General features: G+C 36.5%; 1 protein-coding gene across 2 annotated transcripts in view; it reads right to left on the bottom strand.

The window, feature by feature from the left end:
• Positions 1 to 18918, bottom strand: part of SLC4A10 (solute carrier family 4 member 10) — a 66919-nt gene that overhangs the window by 32491 nt on the left and 15510 nt on the right. The window contains exons 3-10 of one of the 2 annotated variants that reach the window (XM_065637820.1): positions 11964 to 12052; positions 7317 to 7474; positions 4987 to 5074; positions 4354 to 4500; positions 3690 to 3790; positions 2139 to 2313; positions 1820 to 1953; positions 572 to 817 (exon numbers count right to left, since the gene is read on the bottom strand). In XM_065637820.1, the coding sequence (XP_065493892.1) occupies positions 572 to 817; positions 1820 to 1953; positions 2139 to 2313; positions 3690 to 3790; positions 4354 to 4500; positions 4987 to 5074; positions 7317 to 7474; positions 11964 to 12052 (1138 nt within the window). Of the gene's footprint in view, positions 1 to 571; positions 818 to 1819; positions 1954 to 2138; positions 2314 to 3689; positions 3791 to 4353; positions 4501 to 4986; positions 5075 to 7316; positions 7475 to 11963; positions 12056 to 18918 lie in introns of both variants that reach the window. The other variant, XM_065637819.1, reaches the window with a different exon arrangement.

An 18918-nucleotide genomic window follows, 5' to 3' on the forward strand; every position in this document is an offset into this window, starting at 1 on the left:
AGAACAAATTGATTATGACAAAATCTATCACCACTGAGCAGCACCCAATATTTCCAAATCTACTTCAGCTCTTGGAGCTTGAACCTTAACTGCCAGAGAGGTTAAAATAGAGGATGCACATCAAGTTATATCCTCTTTAGATAGGTCAATATAAATATAAAAATGTTGCCTGAAAACCCAATAAAATATTATAAATCATCAGTACAAGGTTACAGTAAAAGATCATTGAGTTGCACTTCTTTAAAGAAAAATGTGAACAAAGACGTAAAGTTGAGTTCCCTCCAAGTCCTACTTTTTATTCGAGGAATTTTAAGTGGCATGCACGTAAGCTTTTCCAAACTCCAAGTCAAGATATTTTTTACTTATCTTAAGTAATTGTTTACTGCTTGTACACATATCTCCAGTAACTACTACTTCCACATGCAAGCATCATGCTTAACTCAATAGCTTCCACATGTTAAGCCTGCAACTAGTGGAAACTATTCCTGCTGCACACTGGTTTGCCTTCCTCACAGAGGAAGCATAACCTATGAAGAGAAACCCCAGTGTTAACAGAAGAAATCTTACTTACGAGTACTTTGTCAGCAGATCCAAATCATTATGCATGTTGATTGGATATGTCTCACTGAGATGAAACAGCTTCTCTAAGGCCTCATAAATGAAAATGATGCAGATAAGAGAAGCAAAAGCTTCTTCAGTAAATCGGGTAATGTAGCAGACTAGGGAGCTTGCATCAGTTGCAACAAGGATGATGCACAAGATTGCAGTCCACAGTCCAATGCTGGCTCTCAGAGAAAGGTATGACAACCCATACTCTCTAAAAAAACAGAAAAAAAATAAACACAGTTTATCTTTTGTCTAGGCACAGTAAATGGAGAAAAGAGGCAGCTCCAAAATTTCCTTTGCCTAGGGATGTGCAATTCTGGGGACAGTGTGAATCAGAAATTATTTACCTATTGTAAACTCAAGATACTGTCAAGTCACTTCTTGACCTGAGCTCTCCTCCCAACTAACAGGACACAAAGAGCTCTCTCTCTATTGCAGTGAGTGAGCAGCTTCGAGATTAGTCACACACATGAAGTGTATAAGGTCCACTCGCTTTTTGTCCCATATCCTGCCTTGTGAACAGTCAACACCCACCAATTTCTTCTTAAGCTGCAAGAATAGCTATATTAAAGACTTTCATGAAAATCCTGTATGCCTGTTGCGTATGATGATAGAGCTCCAAACATGCAGGGTGACATTATCACAGAGAACTGAAAGGTCTACCTGAAAGTGAGAAAAGCTTTTAGAGCAGCTAAGCCGGGTCTCCTACTCTATATTGTTCAGGAGATTCAGGAGATCTTGGTGCAGAAGTCCCCATCACAGCAGAAAAGTAAAGATGTTCACAGAGAAGCACAATATGGTTGCCGAGCTGCAGACATAGTTTTTACCCACCCTGTGGCAGAAGTATGTCATGCATAGCACATTCACATAAATGTAGGGATATGCTGTTCTGGCAAGATGCTTCACCCCTTTTCTGTTCAGGTGGAGGAAGGGCAGGGTCTATATTAGCGATTATTGAAAGATGGCACCACTGCCACTGCATGCACTTCCTGGGTGAGATGTAACACCTTTTGCATGACTTAGGGATGAGATAAACCACTGATTTAAATGTATTATTTCAGAGTAGAAAATGATACAATAAAAAAAAAATCCTGAAGCTTGCATTCCCTTCAAAACAGCTTAAGAAAAAAAACCAACGCACACACTTTGGAATCAGTGTCTACTTTTACCTAACAACACCTGAGGCATGATGCATAACCTGATCTTCACTTACTTGCAAAATTTGAATAAGATCTTCTCAAACACTAAAACTGGTCCTGTGCTGCCAAGTATAGTGAGAGGCTGTCCACCAAAGAGAGAGTAGGCAATCCCAGTCATGGATGCTCCAAACAGCGATTCTATTGCACTCTGAATGTGATACAGAGAAAAGTGTCCATGAATTTTCACATAGGTTCTTTTTGCAATATCTTAGTCTGTAGCCTTCTAAACATTGAAACACCAATATTTAAAGGTGATTCATGCAGCAGTAAGAAAATACTAAACACAAACCTAGGAATGTAAGTTTGTTTTAAAAGTTCAGATTTAACACATACTATACGACCTTCAGTTGCTTCTCCCAGCAGACCACCAAATGTGATGACAGGAGACATGCAAGCACAGTAGAGAAACAAAAATGATGCCAGACACTGCAGACTGAGAGCATCCCTGAAGTCACTCCAGAAGAAGGGAGCTTTTCTTTTTATATCTAAAATCAATCCTCCAAAAAATCTATTAAAAAAGAGAAGAGATCAAATTAATGAAAAAGGCATACCAAACTTTCTTCCACAGTATTGCTTTAAATATACTGCAGAAAAGCTATTGTTGCTTGATCAAATGATACATACTCTTATAATTCATTCTTCCCAGAAAAAAGTTTCTGGGAACTCTGTCTTGCTAACTTCAATTAGGAAACTATGTTTTTAAAACAAACTAATTTGCATGTTTCTTTTATAAAATCTTCATCATCATCCAGATGCAAAACTTCTGAAGAGTAGTTAGCTCCCACGCATAAAACCCTATTATTTAGTACGTGAAATAATTCTTTGCTTTTGTTTGATCAGAGCGCTACCACAGTGCCCATTTTCCCACACGTCTACATATAGAGCTTCACATTCTTTATTTGAGAACCTGTTTCTCAATACACTTGATGATAGAACTGAATATAGGCCACAATTTTCCAAGGACAAGAACTGTCATCTTTTGTCATTTACACTATGCTAAATATAATCCAATATTTAGGAACAGATGCTCTCATACAATATACCCTACAGTTAAAGTAAATATCCCCACAATGCTCTTTTTGTCACAGGCACCCAGTGTATCAGAGGACGAAGTGCTAAATATTAGGACAACCCTTTGAGCTGTCAATTACCAGGCTTACCAGTGAAAGAATGGCTTACAGCCAGACTGGCCATCATCTCCTCTGCCCCACTGTGTACCCTAACACTGTAGCTGAATCTTTAGCCTTATGCAGGTAGGAATGATGCTGAAATAACAAGAGGCAGCAAGGTAAAAGAAAAGTCTATGGCACAACTACACTGCAGTAAGGCAACCACTGACAGCTGATGCACTTGCACCACACCACATTAGATGAGAGAGCATGAGTATTCCTTGGGGCAATTCTTCCTTCTGATGTGTGTGTGTTGTTGCCACGGTGCTAATCATAGCCTCACGTACCAGGACATATCATGGCTTGCTGAGGTAAAAAAAACCAAAAAAATGCTAGAGCTGCAAAACCCAGAAACTTCAACTAGAAAATAGTTGTAAGCATTCATAATAAATGGCACAAGACCACTCCCAACTTTTCCTTTGTGCTACCCAAAACCAAGAAACATTAATCAAGTTTAACAGAGGTCTGACCTTCATAAACAATAGAGAAAGGAGCTTGCAACAAATACAATGTGAAAACTCAAATCCTCTTGCCCTCTCCCCCTCTCTGCAAATTAGCATGCATTGTCCTTTTCAGCTATGTGGTACAAATCAGGAAAAATGCCTGAAAAAAATCATATGTCAAGCCAGTCATTTGAGAGAGAACCAAACCATTATGATTCCCTTGGAAGTACAGCACTTAGAACACTTAAGATTTTGTGTATGTTTTCACTAACTTTCCAGTGCGTTGCAGTTCTGGGCCAGAGTGTCCTCCAGGTTGTTCTGCGTCCCCATGGGCTGCAGTCCCATTTGGCACTCCTGGGATTTTACGCTTCTCCTACCAAAAGGAAAAGATACTTCTCATGGATCTTAGCAAGCAAAATGTAATTTTAGCAGAGAAAACAGGCCTTGAGTGTTGAAAGACTAAACATGCAAATTTTATGGTAAGATTCATCAACACAACGTCTTCATAAGCTGTATATGAGTTCTATAACAGGAAATAGCAGAAGGAATTTAAAGAATTTATCACAGAAAATCCTGTATCAGAAAACATTTTAATGAGTAGCAAGCCAGGCTGCTTTGATCAATTCTTGCAATAAGCTTAGAACGAAAGCAAACCATGGCTGTTTGGAATGATCAAAGATTCTTATGACCAATTACCCTAGAATTTAACATCTTTAGATATGACTGTTTCTTATTCAGGAGAGAACTAGTATTGAACTACAAGAAATGTCATCACTATACTGTATGTTGGCAAGACAAGGGTTGTCTTAAAGTAAACTAACAACAACAACAAAAAAAGAGTATGCAATATGTCTATATAGTGACTCTGCTCAATGCTAAATTGAGACTTAATTCTACGTAGCAAAAATTCATCACAATGTTTAAAAGTGTACAAACCTGAGAGGGAACATTTTTAGGTGGTTCTATTCTAATTGTTGGGTCCCACTCCCCAGGAGGGAGAACAGTAACCTGATCGAGAAACTCATCAATTCCAGACACCAAGTCATTGCGGTCTTTTGCTTTGTAAGCAACATCATGGAACACCTGCAAAAAATGGAGAAGTGTTTGTGCTAAGAAAAGGAGATGAGGAAAGGAACTCTCATAATATTTTTCACGATAGCCCCTTTTCTCTGAAGTAGAATGCACTTCATGCAGTTCCCACCAAACAAACAATCGCAGCTTCAACAGACTAGATTTTCCAGCTGCTATGGAAAGACATTCTTATGGGTGCTAAATGTTCTAGAGATTTTACAGTTTAAAACACTATTAATTCCACTGGAAAGTAACTGTGTAAAATGGGATCTTCTCAGTTAAGATATGCTTGCATGTGAATATTGTTTCTCATTTTGTTGTCTCCTTATGGCAGCATAATCTGGGCTATTACAGAATCATGAAATAAACTACAATGCTATTTGTGCATCATTGGAATGATTAGCCATATTTCATATGGACAACACCACACTGGAGATTCCCTATTACACATCTTCAGTCAGTACAAAATGACAAAAGCCAAGCCATGAATACAAATACCTCATCTGTCATTAGTGTTGCAATTGATCTTCCGATCTCATGGTATTGTTGCCCTTTACCCAGCGGTCCAAGAAGAATAAATAAAAATCTGCAAATAGAAGATAACTTAAAAAAATTGTAAAGGATAGATGGTTAAAAGTAGCTGTACATACTACAGAAATACCTATTTTAAAATTGGACTAAAAGAACCTCTAAGACAAATATTATATATAAACTCCTTCAAAATCTTCACACATGCATTTAAACATGAAGCTCTGGTTAGAAAAGATGTTGAAATAACTTCCAAAAATATATTATAAGCTTCACAGCCAGACTTGGAGAATATCAAAACCTCCTTACATAACAAACCACATCTTACATAATAAATATATGCAAGTATAATCTATGTACAGAACACATTTACATTCATTTATTTCACATCTACATTAATTTATTTAATTCTGTTAATTCAACAGAATCAACTACTTCATGGTAGTAGTATTATTGCAATACTGGGGAAGTTAAATTACCCTTGAATAAAAATCATTTTTAAATCGTTCTTTCTCGCATTAAGGCCCTAGACAGCCTCTAATCTAGGCTTGGGGCTAGTAAGGTTATATATTATATATTATATTATATAGATAATGCAGAGGAGAGGTTCAAAGGAAATAACTGAAATTCTCAGTTTTGCTAAAATGCAAAATATAATTTTTTATTAACTTTTTTTTTCAGAAATTCTTTATTATCCTAATTTTTAATCATTTTATTTTCTTTTGGCCAAAAATTCAATAAATCTGTTGTTTTCCTTTTGGTGGTTTGTTTGTTTGTTTGTTTGGGGGAAGCAGGAGGAGGTTTTTTCAAAGCCTACCCAGTCCCTCAATGTCCCTTATACACATGCGAAAACTAGAAAAGACAAAAAAAAGTAACTACAACTTAATGTTATACTGTTTATCTGACTAGTAGCAAAGGTCTGAGTCTCAGCATTTCATAGCATAACACTCCATCCTGAGTGTCACAAACAACTGGAATACACTACTGCCTTCTATCAGAGTTTTACTTTTATAGAAACTACAAGAGACAAGGGGAAAGAGGGACAGAATCTGTCTACAAACATAGGCATAAATGCAAAAAAAAAAGCAAGAGACTGCAATAATAGTTAAGTCAGTGAACTCTGATATGGGGGAATCACTTTGGAGTTTTGATCTGAATCAACCCTAGCTGGAAACAATATACCTGCAGATCTATTTAAATGCTTTCTATTTGACTAAAAAGTCTGTTTTTGACATTTTGTTTTAAATTCTTCATAATTTCTTCTCAGAACCAAAGTTCTTCATTAGAAAAAGTTTCAACTTAGAAAAAATGAATCTATTGAAAATTTGTGGTTAAAAGTCACATTCACTACCAAGCAAGTATCTACAAAGAAACTTTTAGAGAAGCATGATATTTACAGCATGTTAATCACCTATGCACTATCCTTAGTCAATCAAATCACATTGTTTTTTCCCTTTACTCAATTCCTTCTTATTTTTTTTCTTGTGGACATAATTATGCAGTATCACATAAGTAGTTTCAGTTCCAGATGATCATTCAGGTGATCGTCCCACTCTACCCTGCACTGGTGCGGCCTCACCTGGAGCACTGCGTGCCGTTCTGGGTGCCACAGTATAGAAAAGATATTAAGCTGCTATAGAGGGTCCAGAAGAGGGCTACAAAGTTGGTGAAGGGTTTGGAGGGGAAGCCGTATGAGGAGCATCTGAAGTCACTTGGTTTGTTCAGCCTGGAGAAGAGGAGACTAAGGGGAGACCTCATTGTGGTCTACAGTTTCTTCACAAGGGTAGGAGGAGGGGCAGGCACCAAACTCTTCTCTCTGGTGACCAATGACAAAACCCTAGGGAATGGCAGGAAGATGTGCCAGGGGAGGTTTAGGTTGGACACTAGGAAAAGGTTCTTCACCCAGAGGGTGCTGGAGCACTAGAACAGGCTCCCCAGGGAGGAATCACAGCTCCAAGCCTGACAGTGTTCAAGAAGAGACTGGACAACACCCTCAGACACATGGCATGAACTGTGGGGTTGTCGTGTGCAGGGACAGGAGCTGGACACAATGATCCTCGTGGGACCCTTCCAACACAGAACATTCTATGATTCTATGAAGTATTTCATCTGCAGTATTATCGGTTTGCATAGAATAAACTGTATGTGGTACCCTAACAAGCTATCATTTCTACTTCTGCAAAGAATGATCATCTGGACACACAAACAGTAACCCAATACATGACAAAATTGAAAGTTGCATCACTCCCTCTCCACAAGGTACTCAGAAAAAAAATGAAAAGAAACAAATGCAACTGTACCTTGTTGGAATCGGAACTTCAGCCAGTCCCGTAAGCAGCACTGCAGGAGATAACCTGACAAAAGCAACAACTGCACGGTCCAGGAACTCCAGTTCACCTACTAAGATGTTTGACGCTTCAGCTCCAGGTGGTATTTTTTTCATGAAGTGTAGGTCAACCTGGAAAAAGTATATCAAATTACAATCTAAAATGTATTAACAGGGATTTTTTTCCCCCTGATTTGTTGACAGAGACTTTCTGGGCACTGTACTATAATGTTAGTTATTTCAATTATACAGTTTCTACTATTCTTGTCCGTTGATTTTTTTTTTTTTTAATAAAAATGTTTCTCAAAAACAAACAACTGGTCTTTCGTTATTTGACTTATTTTTCTCGGAAACACAGTTAAAGCACTGCACAATTAATTTATAAAGACAGTAAAACACATTCAAAATCTTGTTAAGAATATAGTGTTAATTTACTATTAATACACTTTATCAATAAACATAACAGCATCAAAAACTCATAACTGAATCAATAATTCATAATAGTAGAAGAAATGAAGGCACCTTATTTTTCCATCATAACAATTCTGGAAATCGTGAATTCATAGTTGCTGTATTACAATCTCTATGAGAAGAACGGATTCCACTACATATAATTTTCCTTCTACTACTCTAAGTCAGATGTATTTTGGTTTTCAGATTTAATGGAAGACAGTTGCTCTTCCACTGAAAGTGACAGAAAATAAGCTATGACCATGATTGTCTCAAGGGTAAATGGAAAGAGCAAAGCAGAATAAAAACTTTGGAGTTTTAAGGCCGTGATGTTGACTTTTATGGGGAAGGTCAGAAAAGACAGAGAAACAGCTTCACCATGACATTGCTATATAAACTCAAGGTATTTGCCTAAAAATGTGTTCATTCATATTTATTTCCTCAGTATCAGTCTAGAGTTTACTCTGTAACAAAGATTGACATGGAGTAATAGAGTATATAATGTATGTTTGATTTCATTATGCACCAGTATTGTCTACATTTCAAAATGCATGAATTTTGTCATTTGCTTTCCTTTTATTAATCTAAACACAACAACAGCAACCAAATCCAATATAAACTGTTAAAGTGGACCATTTTAATGTCTATCTTACAGCCATCTGTCAGTACTAGTTTGCATAGTTTTTGGTAATATTTAGAAAATTGTTTTCTTGCAAATGGCTCTGGCATTAAATCAGAATTCAGATATCACACAGTTGCCTGTGTAATGAAATCTTATTTCCCTGAGATCACAAAGAGATGTCTAAGCCTAAGCTAATCTAGAATGATAATCAAACACCTCACAAAGTTAAACAAGCATCAAATCAACCTGGAAGGTTGGAGTCCAAGTACTTTTTCAAGATAAAGTATCAGGAATGTAAATTGTATTCCCCGCTCAAATCACAAAAAAAACCTCCTTAGGGTAAAATACAAAACCCAAACAGATTCACTTTGCACCTAATTTTGGTGTCATAAGTCACTTATAGGTGAGAGAAAGGAAGCAGTCTTTCAGGCACAGAGCAATGTGCATTCTGTAATGATTTCACCTTGTGAATGGATTTAACATTTAATAACTAATGTCTCATGTAAAACATGCTACAGTTGCCACCTTATGGTCCCACTAACACACACATCACACGATCAAGATTCAAATCTGAAATAAACATTCAGTCTCCCATCTACCACAAACTATTCCAGGTATGTTTCCTGTACTGCTTATCAGCTTGACATCCCAAAATCTTTTAGGTAGTGAACAGAGCCCTGGTTAAAAGGAAAGTAGCTGGCAGAGAAGCATCAAACTGGGCAAATACACCCAAGCCCTGGGTGTTGCTTCTACTACATAACAAGAGAAGAGGTGGCCGTGGAGTGTTTTGGGCAATGGCAGAAGCTACACCGTTCAAATGCTTCATCTAACCTACCCATCATACATCTCTTATCCCAAGAGTTCTTCAGCCTGATAGACCTCATGTGCATCTTTGTCTTCACCCTAAGCAGAGCCACATCTATGACCTGGCACTAAACATTCCCAGCAAGCTCTGATTAAACATAAAACTAAACAACTAATGTGGAGGCTGTTCCCCTTCAGGGCAACTCAAGGACTGAAAACAGTGGTGAGGGCCTCCCACAGAAACTGACATCAAGACAAACAGAAAATACCCAACATCACTTCTTAGGAAAGCCCTGACGCATATTAATCAAATTTACTTATAAGCAGGGCCAACCAATATTCAAAACCAAGTCAATTATTTCACATGGTATTTGAAAGACCAAACTCTGTCAGTATGGGACAGATATTTGATTCAGAAATATTGCTTCCATGTGGAACACAGGAAGGTTGCCATGAGAAGGGACGCAGGTGCAGTCTCTTCATGCATTTCGTATTTCAGGACAACCAGGGTTCCCTTCAGCCTCTGGCATAAGAAGTGGAGATCAGCCAGATGCAGTTAAACTGCCATCCCCACCCTGCTCGGACATGGGATAAAGTGGTGCTATGACAGATCACCTCACATTGCCCTGGGAATACAAAGTCCTTGTGGTGTCCCCAAAGGAAGAGGAGTGACACATTTACAAGTACAAACATCAGAAACTATGTCTCCCTCTCTGTGTTGCTGAAGTGACATTTAAGACAGCTTTTAGTGCTGTGTCTCATACTATTCACAAGCAGATATCAATACAATCAACAGTCTCAGTGTTGTATTCAGATTAAGTCAGCTTTTTTAATCAAATCCAAAATTCAAAATATTAGAAGTAGCCCAAGGGAGATGGATTAGCAAGGAGAGAATATGCAAGGTAGTCAAAGGTGCTTTTTTGTAGAAGATAAATGAAATTAATATGTGGAACAAAATTAGAGCAAGAAATCACAGTACTCAAGAGAAAATTAGTATACTGCTCTACTTTCCTCTCAGTCTGTGTATATAATTCCAATTATAACCATTGGGAGCTATTGCAATAGCACATTTTAAGAGGAAATTCTGCTTTACTTATGCATCTTCAAAAGGATAAATGGATCTATTTAAAGGCAGCCAAAATAGGTATTTAGATTATGATCCTCTACTGTTATTTCAATCCTGCAAACAAAAGCTGTTCCTTTCATATTCCCTTGTTTGTATCTAACACTGCTGAGGCTAGTCAAAAGATGACACCTTGATCTCTTCTCAGGCCAGTTTAAAAAGGAAGAGCTCTTTTGATCAGCAAAGCTGCAGCATTACAAAAAAAAAAAAAAGTGAATGAAGGATCAAATGATGTAGCCTCCATTCTTGTTTAGTACAAACACCATGCAGCTAGATAACAAACTGGGATTTTGATCCTACAACACTCAGAGCAATTGGGGAAACATGCAAGAAGAGCACTACTGAAAGTCATGTCATTCCCTTTGGGTTGTTATGTGCTTCACTTCTCCACAGCTTAATTTTGCATAGACAGCTTTATTTATATTTGATATCCTTTACAAAATTTTACATCTTGATATTAGAAGACTTGCCAAAGCAATTAGTTTTAGTTAACACTTTTAATAAAAATTTCAGGAAACCAAAACCATACATGACTTTTTAAAGCATTATAATCTTAATTTTAAAGTATTAGCATTCAATTTTTAACAATTTGTCACTGTTTATAGATTTCCTTGCTACCTCTGCAGAAACATGGTCCACAATACATCTACAGCAAGCCTCCTTTCTTCTCGCTGTCTTCGACAAACGATCTGTTTCCCACCTTTATTTCAGCTATACACCATTCCTACTCTGGCATGTTCAGTCATGAATTCAGATGATGCACATAGCTACTGCTGCTAGGAAATAAGTCTGGCACCAGATGGAGCAATCACATAACTCTACTTTTAGCTCAGTTGCACTTACATTAAGATTCAACAGAGTCAAAGTGCTGTTCTTCAGAATTTTGGTTTAAATCACCTTTTTTCACTTACTCAACCTTGGTTGTATTAACGTGTCAGCTGAAGTCATCTATCCCTGTCAGGTCTGTCATCTGTATCTAATGTGACAGTTGGTTTTAGGTACATACAGACCTCTTAAACAAATTAGGATTCTCCCTTACATTAAAGCTGAGAAGCTGTTTGCTTTTCTTTGCTATCTAACATTGAACTGTCATTGCCATCTCCACTACTGAACAGTTAACATCTTTTGTGAAGTGTACTGAAATATCTTGGCTTGGCAGAAGAATTAAGTTATAGGTTTACAGAAACACATTCTGTTTGAGACATCTGGAATCCACGAGTTCAGGTTATAAAAAATGTAGTTTGCATTCATGCATTACTTCTACAAAAAGTAAAAATCTGAGAGGTAAATCTGAATTATAAGAATTCTGAATTACTTTCCTACTTTGATAATTTTCTGTTAATTTGTAAAAAGTCCCCCTACAAATATACACCTATGATATTGACATGCAATAATTTTATCTATATTCCTAAACTGTAATTTCCTCTTACTAGTAATTTATCAAGAAAATGAAAAATGTTTTTTTTATATAAACAAACTGTGTTGCAGTGCACACTAAATTTTAATGCTGAAGTAAAAACTGCACTTCATAGCTTCTCCTGATTCACATGAATTCAGTGTATTTAATTTAAAAGATCTATTTGGTAGTCAGGAAGCTCTCTTCACCATCAGTGAATACTCACCTTGCTAAAGTCAACAGTGCTGTTTTCTCTGCTCACATCATTTTTGTTTTCAATACAGGCTGGAGCAGACTGTGGGGAAACAATCTGACCTGCTAAAAAAAGTACCGTTATTACAGAATACTAACAATTACTTCTATAAATAAAGCAACATCTAATGAAATAGTTGTTGAAGAACTAGATACATCTCATTTCATATGTATATGAAGCATCTAAACATGGCATTTTAATTAAAGACTTATTTAGAATAACACATTCTCAAACGATAGAACATTTACCATGTGCAGTTAGGAATGGGAGAACATAATTTAGAAAATGTAAAAGATATTTTCGAATGTTGGAAGACAAACTTTATATGCCAATTAAAGCTTAAGATTTTAAAGATATTACAGTTGAGGAAAGTCCTGTATTCATATAGTTTTTGTAAGGAATTTGAGGAGCTGCCAATTTCGGGCAATATCTGTCTACAAGAATACTCCTCATTGAATAAAACAGGATTACTACTTTCTATAACTTTACTCATGTCTATAAGAATGTCCTGATTATAACAACAACTACAAAACCCAGCACAAAAGTGGACTGCTATAAAAATAGATGTATTGGAAATTAAGATGATTTAACAACTCATTTTTGAACGTGATCGTTGACATGTGTAAAACAAACGTTTCAGCAAACACATTTTCAAAAAATTCCAGTGAAGATTTAGTAAAGTATTTAACAGAAGTTTTAAAAGTATCTCGAGAAGAAGCATTTAAACATGCCTCAGTCTCATGTAAGCAAACAGTAAGCCTTGTGACCAAAAAAATTTGCCAACAAAAGCTCAAGAAAAAAAAACCCAAACCAAAACAAAACCAGGATTAAGTAACAAGTATATGTCCCATAAAGTATATTTCTACTTAATGCCAACATTGCCCCTGTGCACAGCCGGAAGCCACCACGCACAGTCCGAGGGAGCAGGGCTGGCAGTGCGGCAGCACACCAGCCCCACAGGGGGACGGGCCATTCCCACCTGCCTTCCTTCTTCCTCCCTCCCTGGCATGTCAGGAACCACACACAGCCCTGAAAACCACAACAAAGTACAGGAAAAAGTACCAAATGTATGAGCCAACTATCTTTTACTGCCCTAACACATACCCAGGAATAACTACAGAGTCCAACTGGCCCAGAGTCAGCATCTCGTGCCCAGCGTATATTTGTTTCCATAGCAAATAAAGTCTCTCATATGACTGAGAAATGATAATGTGAAAACATTGGTTCTGGTGAAAATCAACCTAAATTTGCACAGTAACAAAGACCATATGTTCACAATACTTGAAGATTAAGACAGTCAGAAAGCTCTAAGCTAGGTACATGTTCTGGGCACTTCCAAAAGCCACAGTGTGTCCCTTCCTGCCGCTGTTACACACGTTTGCAGTCCCAGCACGTCCTCAGCCACAGCCAGGAAACAGAGCGCTTCACAGCATCCAGCTGACCAGAACAGGGGACTTGCAAAAGTATCTCAGCCATGCCAAAATACTGAAGTATCCAGCTTCTGTCACAGCTGAGCATTATGGTATCCCTGGCTAATTTGGGTCATGAATTCCCAGTTGAAACACTTGCTCAAGGAAAAGGTTTGTTTTCGTGAAAATCAACATCTCATTTTCCACTAGGCAAATCTCCCATGACCAAAGCAGTTTTTAGACTCCTGCGCTGGGTCCTGGTAGCATAGCCAGAGAAATTTCACTTTGATTAGGAAGTACAGGAACAGAATGTTTTAAAATGTATTGCTGTAAATCTTATTATTAAATGTATCAGTCTTAAATACATAAAGATTTCCCTTTTCTCTCTGATTCAGGACAAGGACAGATCAAAACACGAATAGAAATTAGGGCTTTTGTTCAGCACTACAGTGAAATAAACAGAGAATAGCAAAAAACCAGACATGACAAGCATGTTGACCTAACCAAGTCAATAACAGTAAGTCTGGATTAGAACTCACATATGACAAGAATAAAGGGTTGATTTCAGAAAGCAACATACTAATGTAACTTAAAGGAATTCACATCAAAAAGTACTATTAATTCCTAAATGTCACAAGAGACAACTTTTGCAAATCAGAAGCCAGATATTAAATATGCAAGATGCTTATAAACAGCTATTCGATTTGTCTGTTTTAATTAGAATTTAAAGGAAAAAACTCTGAGTTCCATCTTCATTAAACCATCACCTTTACACTGTGTACACTACTACCCCTACACTACTTCACACGGTAATTTTTTTCTGTATTGTTTATTTAGCAGTCTTAGAATTATTTTTCAAGGAACCATCCTGTAGCATTGTAAGTATTAAAAATAATTAATATATACATTTGATTTCTGTACTATTTTTGAGATTTTAATAGCATAATTTAAAAAACTTCCACTAATTCTAATAGAGAAGCCATTAAATGCTCAGGGGAAATTTCTGCCCTAACTTACTCCCAGAAAACTTTAAATCTAGTAATATTAGACCTTCTTAACTCTAAATTTCTTCACTTCACTCTATATTCTAGGATCTATATAAAGGGAAATACTTGTAATAATTACTTATACCAATATTACAAAGATGTTAAAGGAAAGCAACAGAAATAGTACTTCATTATCTTTCTGTTCCCAATCAGGGATTTGCAGTTATAACTCTTTTTCTGGACCCAAAAATTCAACAAAATGAAAGCCGGGATATCTGCCAGGGAGATAAAAATATTGACCAACAAAGGAGTCAGAGCATGGGCCACCTGTTAAATATACTGAATAGTAAATAATAAAAATACTGAAGTTCTAACATCATAATGGGAGATGTCAAAAGCCTCTAAGCAATTAGCATTACAGTCCAAAAGCTAACTTTTAAATATTTGTCCACTTTTCTTTTAGGAGAAAAACATGTAAAAACATACACAGTAGTAAATAAAAGCCACGACTACTAAGTATGTGAAGTTTATAAGAATAGCATATGTTCTTTTTCTGTGCCAAGACCTCAAACTTTGATTTACCCATATGCTGGAGTAATCTGAAAGAACACAAGTTTTACCTTGAGGCAGTAAGGGATGTTTAAATAGCTCTGCAATTTAAGACAGCTTGCTGGATCTTGGAACAAGAAGTTTGGGGGGTTTTACTGTATTAAATAACAATCAAAGATAACAAGGTAGAAAAGGTAGATAATTCCACTTTTCACATGATAGTCATGAGGAAAGTTTTTTAAAGAGCATCTTAAACACACTACAGGAATGCATGTTTGTTAGGCAACAACACAGTCAGTAAAATGCGAATCTGGAACTTGGTGTCTGTGTGGCCCTTCAACAGAAAAGATAAAGTACTGGGGTTTGGATAGATTTTTGTTCCTATGCACACTTAGTCTATTAAATGCCTGTATATTTTGTACTAAATAGTGGGTAGATGTAATGCTATGGTGGCCCTCTTAGAGCAGGACTGCATTGCTACATGGTTATTTTTATATTTGGTAGCTTTTTCTACTTCTGAGATATGAAAAAAAATGCAAATATTAATTTAATTTTGTGTATAAGTTCATGTTGACTTAAAGGAGATGTCTTTTGGGGGAATACTGTTTAATACATGAGTAAGTCCCGATGAGGTAGGACCAAAAACATACTGATGGTAACCTGGTGAACATTTGTATCACCATGCTACACTGGTTTTCCAATGTCATTACAAATATTCAGTTTGTTGAAGCCTGTTCACTGCCACATAAGTGCTTTATCCTCAAGTCACTTAATTTCAGCACCTGATTGTTTTCCTTGAATGAAGGAAACAGTTATTGGCACCATGATGGTCCCATGAAGCAAAAAGCAATTAAAGAGCTATGTGAATGACAAGAGGAGTTGTCACACCATATCTAGACTAAAAACAAACAAACAAACAAATACATTTCTTCTCTGATTTCCACCAAAACGTCAACAGTCACCACTGCATCATATTGTCTCTGGAATACAGTTACACTAAATCCAAGTGTTCTCCAAATTTTAGCTTTATAATAGGGGATCCTTCAAAGTTACTACGTGCAAAAGAAAAAAAAATTTTAAAAAAGCACCAGCTAACACCAAACTCTAGCCAGGCTTTAAATGTCTGAGAAAAACACTTGCAATGGTTTATTACTTCTTTGAGTTGGCAGTGTGGGGTTTAGCCTGGTAAGAATGGTGAAGGCATAAAACGTCAATAACAGAGAATAAGACCAGCAACAGACTTGCCATTTATTCAGCTCTTCCACACCCTGTTCTTACCAGGTCCATTTCAGCTCTCTCAAGTAAAATGTTTATTTACACATCATATGGGGTAAATAGAGTATTTTATTTTTTAAGAGTGTAATGTAGTACTTTGAGTCCTTATAAATCTAAAGTTTAAAAGCTTTGATTTACCCTGAAGTCCACCTACATAAAGCATCTGAAGAGCTGCATTCTTTAAGAACTCATCAGACTGCCATTCAGATTTTTGAAAGTATCAAACAAATGCACAATGTGGTATCGTTGAAATATCCAGCCTACATACAAAGGAACTTAATACCTAACAGACAAAACCACACTAAAATGGGTGTTAAGGCTTATCTATGTATTAAAAAGCCAATATCAACACACTTTTTAAAATTATATTTTAAGTTGGTATACATAAAAAATGAGTGGTTTTTCAGATAATGTGAAATTGCCAGAGCTTTGGATAGAGCAAGAATTCACACAAAACATATTATGTCATGCAAAAGCCAAGCATCTTAAAAATCAAAATCCATCAAAACATTTGAATCCATATTTGTTACATTAATAGATGTTTGCATTTGCAGATAGCATTTTAAGACTCAGTCCTGCCAAATTAAAAAAAAAATCCCAGTAAATGAATGTCTCATGCAGCATATTCCTATTCCCTAAAATTAAAAGCTTGAGACATTAACTATGTGTATTGCATTTATTAATCAAAATCAAAGACGTCTCTAAAATACCAACGACAAAAGCCAAGAACAACGTCTACAGATACAAATCACAGTTAATGGAAACAAACTGGATATAACTGACACATCAAAGGAAACTGAATCAGAAAGTAAATTGCTTATTTTTCTAGACCATACAGATTTCTTCCCATTCAGGAAATAAAAAAAAAATCCAATTTGCGAGCCAGATATAACAATCTTCAGGCTTTTCACTGCATCTAGTCACCAATTTTCCAAATATAAACAGACACACTGTCCAAATCAAAAATGAAGGATTGAAAAACATAAAGTTTTCTTTAGTATGCAGTAAAATTCTAATACAATAGAGCAGTGATACCAACTTTACAGACAGAATTGTATATGTACTTTTAGACCTCTTGATCCACAACATTTTCAGTCGGTGGAGAACCATGTCACTCCCATTGTACCTGCGTGACTGCAAGCAGATTTGGTGCTCGCTAATGATACATTATATAAAGGATGAGGACTAAATTACTTTACCTGTTTTTCTAACACTAGGCCTGAATCACAAGCATAATTCACACAAAGTCATGCAATTTTAACTAAAATTCTATGATTTGCAGTTTTACAAATTGATGTAACAAAATGAACACATATCACTGTTGCTGTTGGTTTTTTTCCCCAAAAAAACATAATTCCACACAAGCTTCTCGTAAGTGTGCCAGAACTGCTGACAAAGGCCTGAGGTATTTTTTAATCACTATAGCAAGAAGTTGCATGCTGTCAAGAAACTGAGATGAAGACACGGGTGCACATTTGAAATTATTTGAAGCCCAAGCAAGAACAGGTATTTATACTACCTCTGAACCTTCAGGGAGTTTACAGAACCCAAAGGATAGGAGATGAGGAAGATACAGAGATGAGATGAGCCTGTTAGAGACAGACACAACAAAGAGCAAAATAAAGAAATACACAGATGAATGATATCGCTTTATACATATAGATTACACATTTTATCATGGGTACAAGGAAAAGTGGAGAAAGAAAGAATAAATATCAGATGAAAATTTTCATAAATACAAGTTATATTTTAGTAATATAAAAACCTGTGGATAATACAAGTTGATTAAAATATATGCATTTGAGAAGAATATAAAACAATAAATAGCGCATTAGCTAATTTAATTTAATTTTAAGCCAGAATTAACTACCTTTTGGGTTTGCCTTCTCTTAAAGGAAAGCAGGAGCAATCTATCTGATCCAGACTCAATACTGCCAGAAAACTTGGGTATGTATATGACATTTGTTGTGACTTATTCCCAAAATGAAGGAACATGGTCACATACCTAGGCATTCCTCCCTATCATTTTCATTGGCCTCCAAGTAACGTCTGTCTCTCTCCACGTGGCAGTATTGACATCAGATGTTGTAAGCTAGCTCTGAGTTACAGCATAAATGCTTAATTGATGCTTAGGAGAGTTCAGGAAACTGAGGGAAGTAACAAACACCATCACATAACTGGTAATTTAGACTTACTGGGATGCTAAAGCATATTGTCCTTAGTTAGACACCAAAGTATTGTCTTAAACACCTCTGTGTGTGCTCATACTGCCATAAAATAATGAAGCCCATCCAGCCCATCACACTAACTAACTGGAAAAAGGCTTGAAAAAGAACACGTCAAAATCAACTGCTCCAGCAGCTCATGCTGTTAGCTCTGAAGATCCACAATTTAATGCGCCATCGCCTTCTTCAAGCTCTTTGGTATATTGATAAACTTCTCCCCAGAACTTCAGAATTTCTCAAAAATCAGACATGATGTGTAGCATAATGCAATTTTTATGCTAAAAAAGTGTCTATTCTGACATCAAGGCAGAAGAAGCAGTTATAAACGTCATAGGTATGGAACAGAAAACAGGCATCAGATAACATTGTTATAGATTAAGAACAGTTCAGCAAGGTGCTTGGAAATACAGTTTACAAGTCACTTATCCTGCCATGCTCCTCTCCTCTAGTTCCTTCCTCTTTGATTTTAATCAGTAAAAGGTCC

This window comes from Caloenas nicobarica, chromosome 6, assembly GCF_036013445.1.
Source record: "Caloenas nicobarica isolate bCalNic1 chromosome 6, bCalNic1.hap1, whole genome shotgun sequence".
Taxonomy (NCBI): Eukaryota; Metazoa; Chordata; class Aves; order Columbiformes; family Columbidae; genus Caloenas; species Caloenas nicobarica.